At 59.1% G+C, this 14216-nt stretch overlaps 2 protein-coding genes across 2 annotated transcripts in view; both read right to left on the bottom strand.

Moving 5' to 3' along the window:
* The window catches only part of LOC119107436 (centromere-associated protein E-like), an 11238-nt gene extending 1232 nt beyond the window's left edge, over nt 1-10006 (bottom strand). Inside the window, 11 exon segments of the mRNA XM_037230912.1 lie at nt 553-691; nt 1613-1836; nt 2198-2305; nt 3619-3763; nt 4725-4749; nt 4752-4825; nt 5237-5400; nt 6263-6337; nt 6652-6791; nt 7112-7189; nt 9982-10006. Coding sequence (XP_037086807.1) covers nt 553-691; nt 1613-1836; nt 2198-2305; nt 3619-3763; nt 4725-4749; nt 4752-4825; nt 5237-5400; nt 6263-6337; nt 6652-6791; nt 7112-7189; nt 9982-10006 — 1197 coding nt within the window.
* Nucleotides 10007-10185: 179 nt separating this feature from the next.
* On the bottom strand, nt 10186-11516 carry LOC119107526 (protein SERAC1-like; the record flags this gene model as incomplete). The annotated part of the gene is made up of 4 exons (XM_037231034.1): nt 10186-10434; nt 10516-10535; nt 10722-11012; nt 11397-11516. Coding segments are annotated over 4 exons (576 nt in total), but the record flags the coding sequence as incomplete, so codon positions are not given.
* Nucleotides 11517-14216: the final 2700 nt, after the last annotated feature.

Here is a 14216-nt window from a genome sequence, read left to right on the forward strand (position 1 = left end):
CGCGGCCGGATTGCTGTCCTTCCCCACATAGGCTCACCACGCCTTACTAGCGACCGGTCTGTGCCTCGTCTGACAATCCCCGTCCGCCGCCACAGCGGAACACGAGCGCCGGCCGCCGGCGTGTCGTCTCCTACCTGTCGATCAGGCGGCGGCGGCGGTGGCGGCCCGGCGGGCTGGTCTGCGTGCCGGCGTCGGCCGCCAGCGGCCGCGGCGCCGCGTCCATGCTCGTGGCGCGGCGCTTGCGGCAGGTGACGCGGCTGGCCGGCGGCGGCGGCGCCTCGGCCGTCTCCTTCGGCGATGGGCGGAGTCACGACGGCGGCAGGCGTGTGGCCGCTGATGGAAGGGTCATCCGAGGAGGTCGGAATGTGACGGTCGTGTTCTGCACCTCTTTACCAATCAACCAATACCATACCAATAATTACCAATCAACCTTCACCACTAATCTCTGAAATACACCGCCAGACAAAGTCACATTTCCGGTTCACTTCTTCGTTTTCACTTCCGGTTCATTTATCACCATCCGATTCATCATCCACGCCCCGCCTGCCTCACCGCAAACGGCTGATCGTCGTCGGGCAGCCTCGGCTGCTCCTCGACAGGTGGCAGCAGCGGCGGCAGCTGGAACGGCGCCAGACTCAGCCGGCCGCGCTGCCGGCCGCACCACGTCATCCGCCGCTTGCTCTTCTGCGCCCTAGCGGAGGCACGCGCGGCCGCGGCCGGTCAGAGCGCCGCCCGCCGGGGGGGGGGGGGGAGGGCGGGCCCTACGCGCTCCGTGAGTGATCGCATCGGCGCAGGGTGACACGCTCCTTACGCACACCGCGGCCGGCGGTTCATGGGACGCCCAGGGGCAACAGCTATCTGGATCTGACTCGCACACCCAGGGCGTGCGAACACCCAGGTCAGGCGCTGTCTCGTCATCCTGACCTTCCTCGCACGTGAGAACGGGCAGTGAAAACGAGAATTACAGTCTATGTGCGCCGTGCATCGGCACTAGGAGCTCGACCAGTTCACCTGACTCTGGTAAGCCCTGTGTGTGTGCGGGAGGGGGAGAGGCAGGCGGGAGGCACAGCGGCGGCCCCTCGGCGACGGCCGACGCTCCTTCACACGGGCTGACGGCGCCAGCGCCAGCGTACAAAACAGGCACCCTCGTGCTCACACCCACTGGGGCAGCACGTCCACCGCATGAACGTCAGCTTCGGCGCGCGCTCCGAGGGACTCCCATCCGAGGGATTTATTATATCGAGGGAGTTTTCTTCTATTGGGGCTTTATGTTCCACCAACTGCCAGAGCCATTTAGACACGGATGCCTTTATTAGGCGTTATATGGGATGCGGTGGTGGCGTGGCCGGGTTCGAACCCCAGGCAGACAGGTCCAGAGCCGCGCGTCCTGACCACTGTACCACCACCGCCACAGGCCCTAGCAGGGATGATGCCTATAGAGCAGAGGCTAGTGCGTCGCAATGGAGCGCTACAGAGAAATGGCAGAGACGGCCCACGGTCACTTGCGGTCGACACCAGACAAAGACACGCAGTTTTTCACAGTCGCAGTCCCGAGCAGCCATCCCCGCGACTGGACTACAGCGCTCGACCCCTCCCCGTCCCCCAGACTCACTTGGCTGGCAGCTGCTGCTTGGGCGCCGAGCTCACCACCAGCTGCTCGACCAGCTGGCGCAACCGGTCCTGCAGCTGGGTGTTGCGCTTGCTCTGCTCGGCCAGCGCCTGCTGCATCTCCTCCACCTCGGTGGCGCGGTTGGTCTGCTTCTCGCGCTGCAGCTCCGCGCGCAGTCCGTGGATCTCGCGCTTCAGCCGCTTCAGGTGCGCCGAGTCGGACACCACCTGGCGGCGGACCGGCGTCACACCACTGCCAGCCGGGCAGCGGTCACTGCCTGCGGCGCGACGGCCCCAGCGGGACAGATGACACGCGGAGCCGATGACACCTGCACGCGTCATAACTAACGTCTTTCCACGAACTACCACACAGGCCAATCCTGTTTAGACTAAATGACGTCCTCCCTGAGAGTTAACTCAAGAGTTAACGAAGAGTTAACCAAGGGTTAAAGAGTTAAGAGTTAACATTTGAGCACGTCCCAGCCCCTGCGTTGGGGAAATCTGGGTCGCGCCGTTCTGCCCTAGTCCGACAGAGCCAGCGACCTCCCCTCCCCCCACTCCGCCGCCCACCGCTCGGCGCGGAACCTACCTCGTTGATGTGCGGCTTGTTCTTGATGGTCTTGGCGCGGCTGGCGAACCGTAGCGTGGAGTGGGTCTCCTCCACAGCCGCCGGCGTCACCGTGCAGATGATGGCCGTCTGGCAGGTCAGAGGTCACGGGTCAGATCAGAGGTCACGGGTCAGATCAGAGGTCACGGGTCAGATCAGAGGTCACGGGTCAGATCAGGGGTCACGGGTCAGATCAGGGGTCACGGGTCAGATCAGGGGTCACGAGTCAGATCAGAGAAGTCACGGGTCAGGCCTAAGATCACAGACCAGGTCAGAGGTCACCAGCCGGTAGCGGCGCGTCACACGCGCCGGGGGGGGGGGGGAGGGAGGGGAAGCAGAGGGCGGCGGCGCAGGAGACAGTGTGGAAAAAGGGCCGAAGGCGGGCGGTATAGAACTAAAAATGGGGCATGTCAACACTGGGAGAGACGTTAGGCACACAGGGTGGGGATGGAGTGGTACAGTTAGGGCAGAAAAGAGGGAAGTAGAGAGGACGGAACATAAATGGCGGCAGGAGAGGCACCTGATGAGGACATCAGAGGAGGAAGAGCACGTAAGACGGTACACACAAAGGCCGTGAAGCAGTACGCAACAGCGCACCCTTTGACACATGACGCACAAACGCACGCACACACACGCGCGCATATAAAAAGACGCATACGGAAGACTCAGTGGGCCAGGCGGCGCACACTGGGTGAACTCCACGTAACAAATAAACGGGACAATGGACGTCATCACTGCCCCCCCCCCCCCCGCCCCCACCGCCAGTGCATCCGGCAGACACCGGGACGAAGAGCAACAGTAGGTCGCACGCCAGCACACGCAGACGACCCGACCAACGAGTGCAGCCCCAGCCAGCGACACAGCCAGGAACAGGACCTGTCAGCAGTGGATCGCAGGTGCACCTCCGCTCACGCCGCTCAGCCGCCGGTGGCGATCTGTAGCTTCTGAAGTACGGTCTCCCCCATCCGACCCTTAACACTCCCTTCCCTTCCCACCACCTCCCTTCCTAGTGACATATTGTAACACCCCAAGCGTCGCTAGAAATCCCTAGCGCCGACAGACAGATGCCCGTTTCTGGACGTCTGCCGTCTGAGGTATCCACGAATTTGCAGGGCTCAGCGCTGCATCCATTCCTCTCCTTCCCACGCCCCGCCGTAGTCATCACAGACCCCCCTCCCCTCCCTCCCTTCCCCACGCCGTCGTCGTCTTTGGGGCCTTAAGACGCACGTACCATGCCTCTGCCGCTGTAGGGCGTCGGACACCTCTCGCCCTGGCAGGAAGGGCGGCCATTGCGGAGAAAAGAATCCTGTCCACCCGATCCCCCTCCCCTCCCCCCCCCACCTCCCCCCCCCCCCCCTCGCCCACGCCACCCGCCTCTCCACACGCCGAGGCCAACACCGCACCTTGGCGTTGCCCCCGAGCGACGTCTGCAGGATGCGGGTGAGCTTGCTGTTGCGGTAGTTGATGAAGGGCGCGCCCTCGCTCAGCTTGCTGATGACGTTGCCGAGCTCGAACAGCGACGAGTTGATGGAGCAGCCCTCCCGGAACCTGGCGGCGCCGTCGGCGGCCCGCGCAAGGGCGCGCGTCAGAACGTGAAGTGGGGACTCGGGCCGCCCAGGAGCCCGGGTCAGTACGGCGCACTGCACAGAACATCAGGCGGCTCGAGAGTACGGCTTCGTGCCAGCAGTGCAGGGTGACCAGGTGAGTCCACGTAAACGTGCATTCCGTCCTTTTTTCAGACTCTTGCGCGTCGGTCTAGGTGTGATGGTGCGGGCTTGGTTTGGTTTGATGTCAGGTTTCAATGACAAAATAAGCACGGAAATTCAATCTTGAACGGAAAATAAAGCAGGGCAAAAATAAGCACGTAAAATCAACCTCGTCTCAACCCGCCCGTAAGACTGCAAGCACGAATACTATCCAGCCGCCGCAACAGATCGTAGTGAACACTGTCCACAGTCCCACTCCCGCCTGCTTCCCAAGATCTGGGTGATATCTGGTGACCGCCTTTAACCTATGTTGACTTGTGTGGCATTCCCAAACCCTCGATGATCGTTTGTGGTCTCCAGCGCCGCAATGCCCCGGGTGACCTTTACTGGCCATCGGTGAGCTCCAATCACCTGGGTGTTGTGACATGTCACAGTTCGGTGATAGTGATATGGAATCAGCGGTCGCCTCCAGCGACCAGGCTGATGTCCAGTGATCCGGGTGACTTTCCAGTGACCCAAATGACCTTCCAGCGACCCAAATGACCTCCCAGTAACCCAAATGACCTTCCAGTGGTGCAAATGACCTTCCGGTGATCCAAACGACCTTCCAGTGACCCAAATGGCCTTCCAGTGACCCAAATGGCCTTCCAGTGACCCAAATGGCCTTCCAGTGACCCAAATGACCTTGCAGTGACCCGGGCGACCTCCAGTGACCCAAATGACCTTGCAGTGATCCGGGAGACCTCCGGTGACCCAGATGACCTCCTGTGACCCGGGTGACCCCCAGTGACCCGACGTCTCACCTCTCGCCAGTGGCGCCTGTCTGCCGGCGCGCTCCGAGCCGGCCAGGTCCACCAGGTTCAGGTGCGAGACGACCACAGCGCCCTCCTCACCCTCCTCATCCCTGGCCCACACACAGACGGCAGCGGCGTCAGGGCAGGCTGCCCCGCTGCCGGACACCAGCGGTCGAGCGCGTGCGCCCCCCGGGCAGGGTCAGCATACGCTGGCAAGGGGACGCGGAGTGGGAGAATGCCGCCAACGACGACTGCCAAAAGCACGTGGCACCATATCGTAGCAGGGAATGTGAACAAAAGACGGCCAGTGTTAAGAGGCAAGCCAGCCGATCGCCAGCCTCCGGGGGCTGACCGGCGGCGGAGTCCGACTGTCGTGAATTTGAGCCTGTGCCCCCACGTGGCAGCCGGCGCGCTACACCTCGGCCATTACTACGATATCTCGACGATGTCCCCTCCCCGCAGCAGCCCAGATCTCCAAGACGTCGCCCCACCTGGCTCTAGTCTCGACGACGGCCACCCACCTGACTCTGGACTCGATGATGATGCGGAAGATGGTGTGGCTGCGCGAGCTGCGGTCGTTCATGTTGGTGACGCCGAAATGGCGCGCCGTCTCGCCACGCCCCATCAGTCCCAGCAGCATCTCTGGCGTGTTGACGCACAGCTCCCGCAGCTCCGACACGTACACCTGACGCACGGGGGAGGGGGAGGGGGGGGGGCGGTCACGGCCAGCGGCAGCAGTGACGAGTCGTGCACCTGATGCAGGGGAGAGGGGGGGGGGGGGGGGGCACGGCGAGTGGCGGCGCGGCGGTAGCGACGAGTCGGTGTGAGGTGTGGAAGTGGAGAGGTGATGCTTTGTTTGGCCGCGCCCCGGCACGCATGGGAGATCATTCGAATGAACGAGTTTTCACGCGGTATTGCGGCTACTCAACTCCAGACTTTCATGTGCAACTGGACTGTTTGCTGGCCGGCCTCTGGTTTGGATTGGAAAAGCTGAAGATCAAGTCATGCATTTTACATGACCTGGCAAAACGTGCAGCAAAGACGTGGGAAAAGCTTTTTGTGACGCTGTCACTTTCTATCCCTCGTCATGATTGGTCAAACAACGCCCTCAACGCAGGAGACGTCGGTATCCTCAGCGTCCATCCCGCTCCCCACCCCCCGCACCAGAGCAGCCCACCACACCCAACCGGATCCGGTTCCACCGGAAGGCATCCCGTCCCTGCGGACCTCCCCGTCCCTGTCCTTGCGGACCTCCTCGTCCCTGTCGCCTGTCCCTGCGGACCTCCCCGTCCCCGTCACCTGTCCCTGCGGACCTCCCGTCCCCGTCACCTGGCCCTGCGGACCTCCCTGTCCCGTCACCTGTCCCTGCGGACCTATCCGTCCCCGTCACCTGTCCCTGCGGACCTCCCCGTCCCTGTTACCTGTCACCTGTCCCTCGTCCCGTCCCGTCACCTGTCCCTGCGGACCTCCCCCCCGTCCCGTCACCTGTCCCTGCGGACCTCTCCGTCCCCGTCACCTGGCCCTGCGGACCTCCCCATCCCTGTTACCTGTCCCTGCGGATCCTCGTGGATGCGCAGCCCCTTTGGTGTTCCAGCACCCTCCGCCAGGAGATCGGCTACCACCTGTCAGCAAGACACAAAACAAAGCTACAAGAGGTGCCTGTCCACCAGGTGGCGGAACAGATTCCACAGGCGGCCACGACCGCAGGTCGCGCGGCCCAAACAACGAGTCTAGGCTTCAAACCACATGCCCGGGGCTTCCCGAGACGAGCAGAACTTAACGACGAGAACACGTACCGCTCTTTACTCAAAATTCCGCCATATCTCAGGCTCAGCCTCAGCACCCTGCACCAACCACAGTGATGACGCTGCTGACTTCAGCAGCGCCGTGGTCAGCCGCTCCCCAGCCGTGGTGCGGCAGCTGGGCGGCCACGCACCTCCTTGTAGATCTCCATGTAGCTGACGCGGATGAGGTACTCGCGGTCGGGCGTCTGCTCGACGCAGTCGAACATCTGGTGCACCACGCGCGGGATGGTGCCCTGGTCTTGCTCGTGGCCCAGCATGGTGTGCGTCTTGCCTGGTGGGGAGGGCACGGTGATCAGATGGAGCAGGGGTGTGCGGGGTGGGGGCGTGGAGGTGGCAGGGCGGGCAGACGCCGGCGCAGAGGAGCGAACGGAGCAACACGGGGGCAGCGCAGGGGTCCGGCGGGGGCACGGGGAGGGCCAGAAGCAAAGATCTGACGACCATCCATCACAGGTGGAGACCAATATGACCAATCACAGGTGGGAACCAATCTAACAATCAAAGATAAGGACCAATCTGTCCAGTCACAGGCAAGACCAATCTAACCGAAGCGACATGGCGAAGGCAGGCGAAGGCGAAGCGCGACATGCTCACCAGAGGAGGTCTGCCCATAGGCGAATATGGTGGTGTTGAAGCCGGCCATGGCCGAGTAGACCATCTCCTCCACTGTGCCTGTGGCAGTGGGGAGTCACTAATGGTGAACGATCGCCCATCACGGTAACATGTCACGTGACTCTGGACATCACGTGATCAAGACGTTGTGGCAATTGCAAGCAATTGTCGAGCAATTAGGCAAGACATTGTGGCTAACCATTGTAGAAATTGGGATTACAACACAGTGGATGGGCAAGTTTTTAAATGAGGTGCTGGTCTCATGTGGTATTATGTTGTTCAGTTGTGTAAGCCCATACATTTTTTAATCCAAAGTTAAACAATTTCAAGTACATATTTCCCAGCAGTCATCAATCTTAAGCCGCATACAACATATTTTGCTATTAACAGCATTGAGCACAGTTGGTAATGTTGCTGAGAAGGCTTCTAGCCAGACAGTAGGAAATTTACATAGCCCTTTTCAAAATCTGGAACAGCGACATGCAAGCACGACATAGATAATTAGGCATATGAAATATGAACTGTCAAGACATTCCCAATACAATACCACACACACATTTTATCTGACTGAACATTTAATTCCAAGTAAAACAGTACTTTGGTTAAAATATAATCTTTTAAGACCAAAAAAAGATGCCCAAACTCATTACAGTGCTACTGCTGGCACACTGAGGACAACCAGTCTTCCCTGGAGAACTGATGATTTACCTGTATACATCAGCATTGGTGCAGCCTTCATCATAAACTTTATCAAAGATGTATGGCTGACAGAGCACACTTCCTGTTGCAGGATCTATCTGCACTAGAGACTTCTCTTCATGTGTCTTCCAATGCTTTGTGAGATCATCTGATATTTCACGTTTGATAAGCCCTCGCACACGGACAGACACACTAATGTTGCAATCTGCCATCCTGCAGTGGAGGCGGAAGCTCTGGAGACGGGGGGAAACCATGAGTTTGGTATATTTTTCATACATCATCAGAGGAATATCAATGTTGCCCAGAGTTGTGGAGCAGTTGCTCCCTCAACCAAACAAGGCAGTGGATTGAAGATCAGCGGGCGGAGGGCGGCAGTGAGTGGTAACGAATATGACCAAAGCCATATACAAGACCTCCTCAATAAAAGCTCTAGGGCTACATGTATGAGATCTTGGTGGGGAGGGGAAAAACACCGCAAAGCGATCTTGATGCAGTTGCTGCCGTATACTCAGCACACAAACTGAAGACATCTGCGGCGAACGGAGACTGATACAAAATGATTGACGCTGATGTAACTTCAGTGACATGCATTGGTTCAATCCATACAAAAATCTGAATTACCCGAAATTCCCACCCACAGTCATACGCGTACTTACCACCGCCGATCCACTATCACGAACGAACTTGTGATTTCAAACTTGGAGTCAATGGCGCTACCAAATTTTTCGCTACCATACAAGGGAAATACTTCACTCTTCCTTCATGTTCCCTGTTTTTTCCGCTGGCGGGAAAGGGGGAGCAGCGGACCAGGAACAGGCAGCAGCGTGGTAAAGATGAAATGCCGCTTAACAGTCAGGTTCCTTTTCTCTTCATTACTGATTTCCATCCCACCTTGATAGTTAGCACTTGGTGCGTAACGCATAATTGCACCATATCTCACAACTTTCACGAACCTTTAGTGTTTTATTGACCTCAATCAGCCGCAGGCATCTTGTTGGGGTTTCCAGCCACATTACTCTATGAATATCTCAACTTTTCAATTAGCACTTTCTTTCTGGTATGGTGCAATGCGGGAAGCCCGCAGCGTTGGCGGGACTTGATCTGCATATCGGTCAGAAATCAGCAAACAGGAATCAACAGAAATATCCGAATTCGAAAAATAAAGAGGCAAAATAGCATTTTAGTCATAACATGCCAGTCCACATGCCCGTCTCCGCCGACGGATGCTGAAAACAAATGGTACCAACCACTTACGAAACAATGCCATTCAGGGCCATAAACGTGTCTAACCTCCAAGGCCACGCAGCACCTTACACCAAAGCTAATGTAATGCAATAGGCGATGCAATAGCAAAGATAATATGAAATGGCAGCTACACACGCCAGCACAAAACATTAAACGACACGCCAGAAGCGCTAGAATTGGGAGCATAAGCGCATGGAATGTGCTCTTTTTACGTCAACCAACCGGTTATGTTTCTTGCACAGCATCGGTTCCGGCAGGTGCTCAAGCTACCACAGGCGGTCTGGGATAGTTTGCAGCAGCAAACCGCCTGGGCGACGCAACGCTCGAAGGTATTAAGCTAAGCGGTAAAAGTAAGCCATCTTTCGGATGCAGCTTCCGCCCGTGCCGCTGATACGCACTCCCAAACACCGCAGCCATGGTTCACCCCAAAGTGTACAAAAAGAAAGAAAAAATGCAGAATCACATTTGTTTTCGTGGCATATTTGCGCGCAACAAACCCTTCCAGCGATCACTCAACATTGAGGGGACCCGTACGAAATCCGTGGCACACCGAAGCGCATTGGTCAAAGCTAAAAGGCTGTAAGGCACTTCAGTCCTCATCCGTGCATCTTTGAGCTTCCTTCACACAGAGAGGAATCTCCCACGAAAATGGCGTTCGCTTGACTAGAAACCACAAAAAAACACGCGGACGTGAGCAGGACGCAAACAGGCGAGATTCTGGATCCCGCTGCAGTGTTGCAAACATATTCTGCATATTGTCAACATGTAAAACGCCTGGCCAACCCAACACGGATAACATGACGAACTTTTCACACACACACGCCAGTTTCAAACGGACTATCTGACCAGCGCAGCACCGGTAACACATGGGAAACTTAAGTTGCACGGACCAGCAACACAAAACTCACCAATGTCCGCATAGATGTTATGCATCACATATCAGCACTGGCAACTGCAAGCCATACGCAGCGTACTGTAGCAGTCAACTGCTGTCATTACCACATAAACTGGTCACTGCTGCATCGCATCGTTTCAACACCTCAGCTGGCCTATAACTGGTCAACTAGCATCAGCTGGCATCAACAGGCATCAACTGGCATCCACTGCACCCCAGCAACGGACCACTGCCGAGTTCACGCACCAACTGACCGGCATCAGACACATCGCGCGCCACCCGGCCGTTGGCGGCAGCTGCCGGTGCACCTGCTGACCGCGGTCAGCAGTTGTCCCGCACGAACTCCACCACCATCTGATACACCTGGCTCTGCCGCGAGCGCGGCTTGCAGACGTCCAGGTGGTCGGCGTCGGCCAGCACGAGCCGGCCCACGCCGGTGCGCCGACTCCGGCTCAACGAACAGCACCTCGCGGCCGAGCAGCCGCGCCGGCGCGTCTCGGCCACGCTCAGCACCGCCCAGCGGCGGCGCGCCGCCAGCGCCACGAACGCCTCGCGCAGCCGGAGCAGCTGCGGCGAGTCGCGGCGCAGCGCGTCCAACTCGGCCGACGGCCGCAGCAGCGGCCGCAGCGGCGGCGCCGCGGCCGCCAGCGACGAGCCGGCGTGCGGACACGCGAAGAACAGCACGCCACGCGTGGCCGCCAGCAGCGGGTCCCCCTCCGCAGCGGCGCCGCCGGCTGCCTCCTCCTCCTCAGCCGCCGTCGCCAGCAGCTGCTTTACGAGCAGCCCGCCCATCGAGTGCGTGACCCACACGATGGGCCGATCGCCGAGACCGGCCGCGATCAGCTGGCGGCGCAGCTCGTCGGCGCGCTCGGCCAAGGCGCGGCCACGGCGCGCCGGACAGCGCGGCCGCCACTCGCTCCAGGCCGAATCGTAGTCCACCGACAGCAGGCGGGCGCGCAGCGGCAGCAGGTCTGCTGGCAGCCAGTCGCGCGGCCAGCACTGCGTGTAGCGCTCGGCGGACGAGTCACCCGGAGCGTCGGACGGCTGCGGCGCGGGAGCCTCAGCCTTGGGCGGGAGCCTCGGCCTGGGCGCGCTGGGCGGGGCGGCCGCCGGCGGCGGCAGGAGCCGCTCGGACAACCGGCACGGCGCCACCGGCGCCAGGGCGGCGCGCGTCGTCGTGCTGGCGCCACGTGCGCTCCGTCCCGCCCAGGAGGCCGTGCACAAACACCACGTCGGCGTCCGACGCGGCCTCGGCCGCCACGTTCTGCGGGTGTAGCAGCAGCACGCCGTCGGGCAGCGGCCGCAGTTGGCGCGGCGGCAGCGCGGCGCCGCCGCCGCCAAGCCCACCCGGCGCCGCGCCGCCGCCAGCCGCGCGCGCAGCGCCGCCCAGCGACCCTCGGCAGCGGCGGTGGCGGCGGGTAGCGCGGCCGGCGGGCTCTCCAGCAGGCGCTCCGCCAGCGTGAGGTTGCGCAGCACACGCCAGGCGGGCAGGCAGACGCGCACGTCTTGCTCGCGACTCCAGGCGGCCAGCAGGCCCACAGGCCAGCCGGCCTGCTGGACTGGCGCGCCGACGGTACGAGGCCGGCCAGCCGCGCCTCAGCCCATCAGCTCAGCGTCGCCTGGCCCTAGCCGCGTGCGCCGCCGCTAGTGCCGGCAGCAGGCCGGCGGCCAGCAGGCGGCGCCGCCTGCTCAGGACGCCGTCGCACGCCTGCTCCAGCAACGCCGCCGCGCACAGGCCGCTCCAGCGCGGCGGCTGGCGCGCGCCGCGGCCCGGCCCACGGCGCCGGCGACTCCGGCTCGCCGCCGTCTGGTTGAGACGGGCGTCGGCTCCAGTCGGCCGGCGGCAGCTCGCTCAGCGCCTGCGCCGTGACGAACGCGGCGCACGGCTCGGACTCCGCCGTCGGCAGCACTTCGAGCAGCTGGCGCAGTCGCTGCGCTACCGGCGGCGCGTCAGGCGCGGCGCGCGCGCCGGCCGGCGGCAGGAAGAGGCGCAGGTCGCTGTCGCGCCAGCCAGCTAGCAGCAGCGACGTCTTGTGATCCAGCCGTTGCGCTAGTGGCGGGAACTCCGCGTCGTCCAAGTCGCGCAGGCACGCCAGCGCCACGGCGCCTTTGCGCCGCAGCGCGGCATCCGCCGAACTAAGGTAGCCTAGCGTCCACTCGTGAAGTCGCAGTGCGGGTGGTCGCCGCTGGATGGCGTCGTCATCGCCGGCCTCCGCCGGCGGAATCGGCTTGGAATGAAGACAGGCGCCTCAGAGACAGCTCGTGGAGCTGGGTCAGGTGGCTGGAATGAGCGCCAGGCAGCGATGCCTGCTGCTGCTGCTGGCACAGACAGCAGAAACACCTTTGCCATGCTTTGAGCAATGGCATCTGACTAGGAGTGGTGTCACATCAGGGCTTGTATACCTGAAAATGACAAAATTGATGCATGGTTATGGTGCCAATAATTTGATCATACTGAACATTTTATGGCTTATTGCTTACTTTTATCATGTGACCATCATGTACCACACAACACTGATATAACAAATGGGTCACAGTGTTATAGTGTTGGGGAGCAGGTCCCTCTACTGTACTCTGCACTTAAACAGAATGTCATTTTAAGCTGTTAAGTTTAAGCTGTCCAGTTTTTAAAATGGTTTGAGGACTCCCAAATTGACCAGCTTCGAGATGCATTGTGGTTAACTTTGTAACAAAATGGCTTCAATAGGTGCCTTAGGATAAACCCAAAACTATTTATTCCATCCTCCCTGATAGCAAATTTATGGTGCTTGAATAAGGTGACCAATGGATATAAAGATGTTGATATAACAGCTAATACAAAATTTTAAATATCAGTATAAGACCACCAGCATTTGAGATGTTATATATGCCAGATCATCCAGCAAAGGTGCAGCCCTATTGGACTGTTTGGGAGAAATGCAGCAATCACAACCTTGTTTACCCTTGGTCACCCAGCCATGGCACATTGGGCTATCTCCACAGGCCTAGTAAATATTGTCTTGTTTTCTATGTTTGGGTCTTAACATTCTGTACCACACATCAATACTCAGAGCCCAGTGACTCAGGAGCAGCACACTGCTGGAAGAATTGAATAAGCAATTGTTGTGGTGCAAAGTGACTGGAAATATTTGCAACATGTCACACTTACAAAGGTGGGCTGGATGCATTTTGACATTTTTACCATTTTTAGGTTGCCTGCTGTGTAAGAAAGTGCAGGTCATGCACTACAAATCAGTCCATATCGGCTTATCTAGAAGGCAAACCATACAATATTGCTTTCAATGCACACACCACACGTTATAAATTCATCTACCACCATCTTGTAGCTCTATCCCTATACGTCAATCAATGGCGTTCTTCTCCATATCTGTCACTCACAGTTTCAACAACCAGGCGTATGCAATTAGCAATCCCTGTCGATTGTTCTCGATCGTCAGCACAGCGCCAAGTTATGTTCCAAAGGCATTGATTGATACTAAAATACAAATCACATAAAAGAAAACACCAAGGTCAAATTAAGGCTGCATGAAGATAATATTTTGAGCTACTGATGAACAAGATAGCACTTTTATCATAAAATACTGATTATTGCTTACGGCAAGGGTGAAAACAGGCTGATTCCGGTCCTGTTGTTCGTTGGACGTGGGTTCAGCTGGCGCCGTGGCGGAGCGGCTGTCGCGGCGGTTTGACGGGTTCGGCGACTTTTTTTTCTCCGTGTGAGGGCATTATACCGCACTCGTAAGCATTTCAAACCGCAGAGGTGCAGTGCTCGCGAGTCGCCCTTTCCGTGGCTGACAGTGGCGCTGGCGACTGCTGAACGGTAGACGGGCACCCTCCTCTACTGCATGCTGGTGCTGAGGGCGCATAAGCACCCTCCGGTGCTGGCCTCGGCCGTTAAACGGCACCAAGGTTTAGCTGGTTAGGAGAACCCTCGCTAGATGGCAGGTTGCGGCGGCGCTGGCACGGGAAGCTGAACGATGAAAAATCTCAGGGCAGGTGTTGCAGATGCTATAGCTGGGTACAGCGCATGTGCAGCGGAAAGGCTTGTTTCATTCCGGCGCACGCCCTGTGTAAGCCGCGGATCTCGGCCGCTGGAGGCTCTTCGCATTGTGGCCGCTCTGGGGTTGGTCCTTGGGACAGCCAAAGAGGGTGAGACTGCAGCACTTACGCGGGGAGGATGGGGGGGGGGGGTGGGGGGGGGGGGGGGGGGTGGGGGGGGGGGCAGGGGTGCCTTCATGTGCTGTAAAT

This window comes from Pollicipes pollicipes, unplaced genomic scaffold, assembly GCF_011947565.3.
Source record: "Pollicipes pollicipes isolate AB1234 unplaced genomic scaffold, Ppol_2.1 Scaffold_1600;HRSCAF=1878_pilon_pilon_pilon, whole genome shotgun sequence".
NCBI lineage: Eukaryota > Metazoa > Arthropoda > Thecostraca > Pollicipedomorpha > Pollicipedidae > Pollicipes > Pollicipes pollicipes.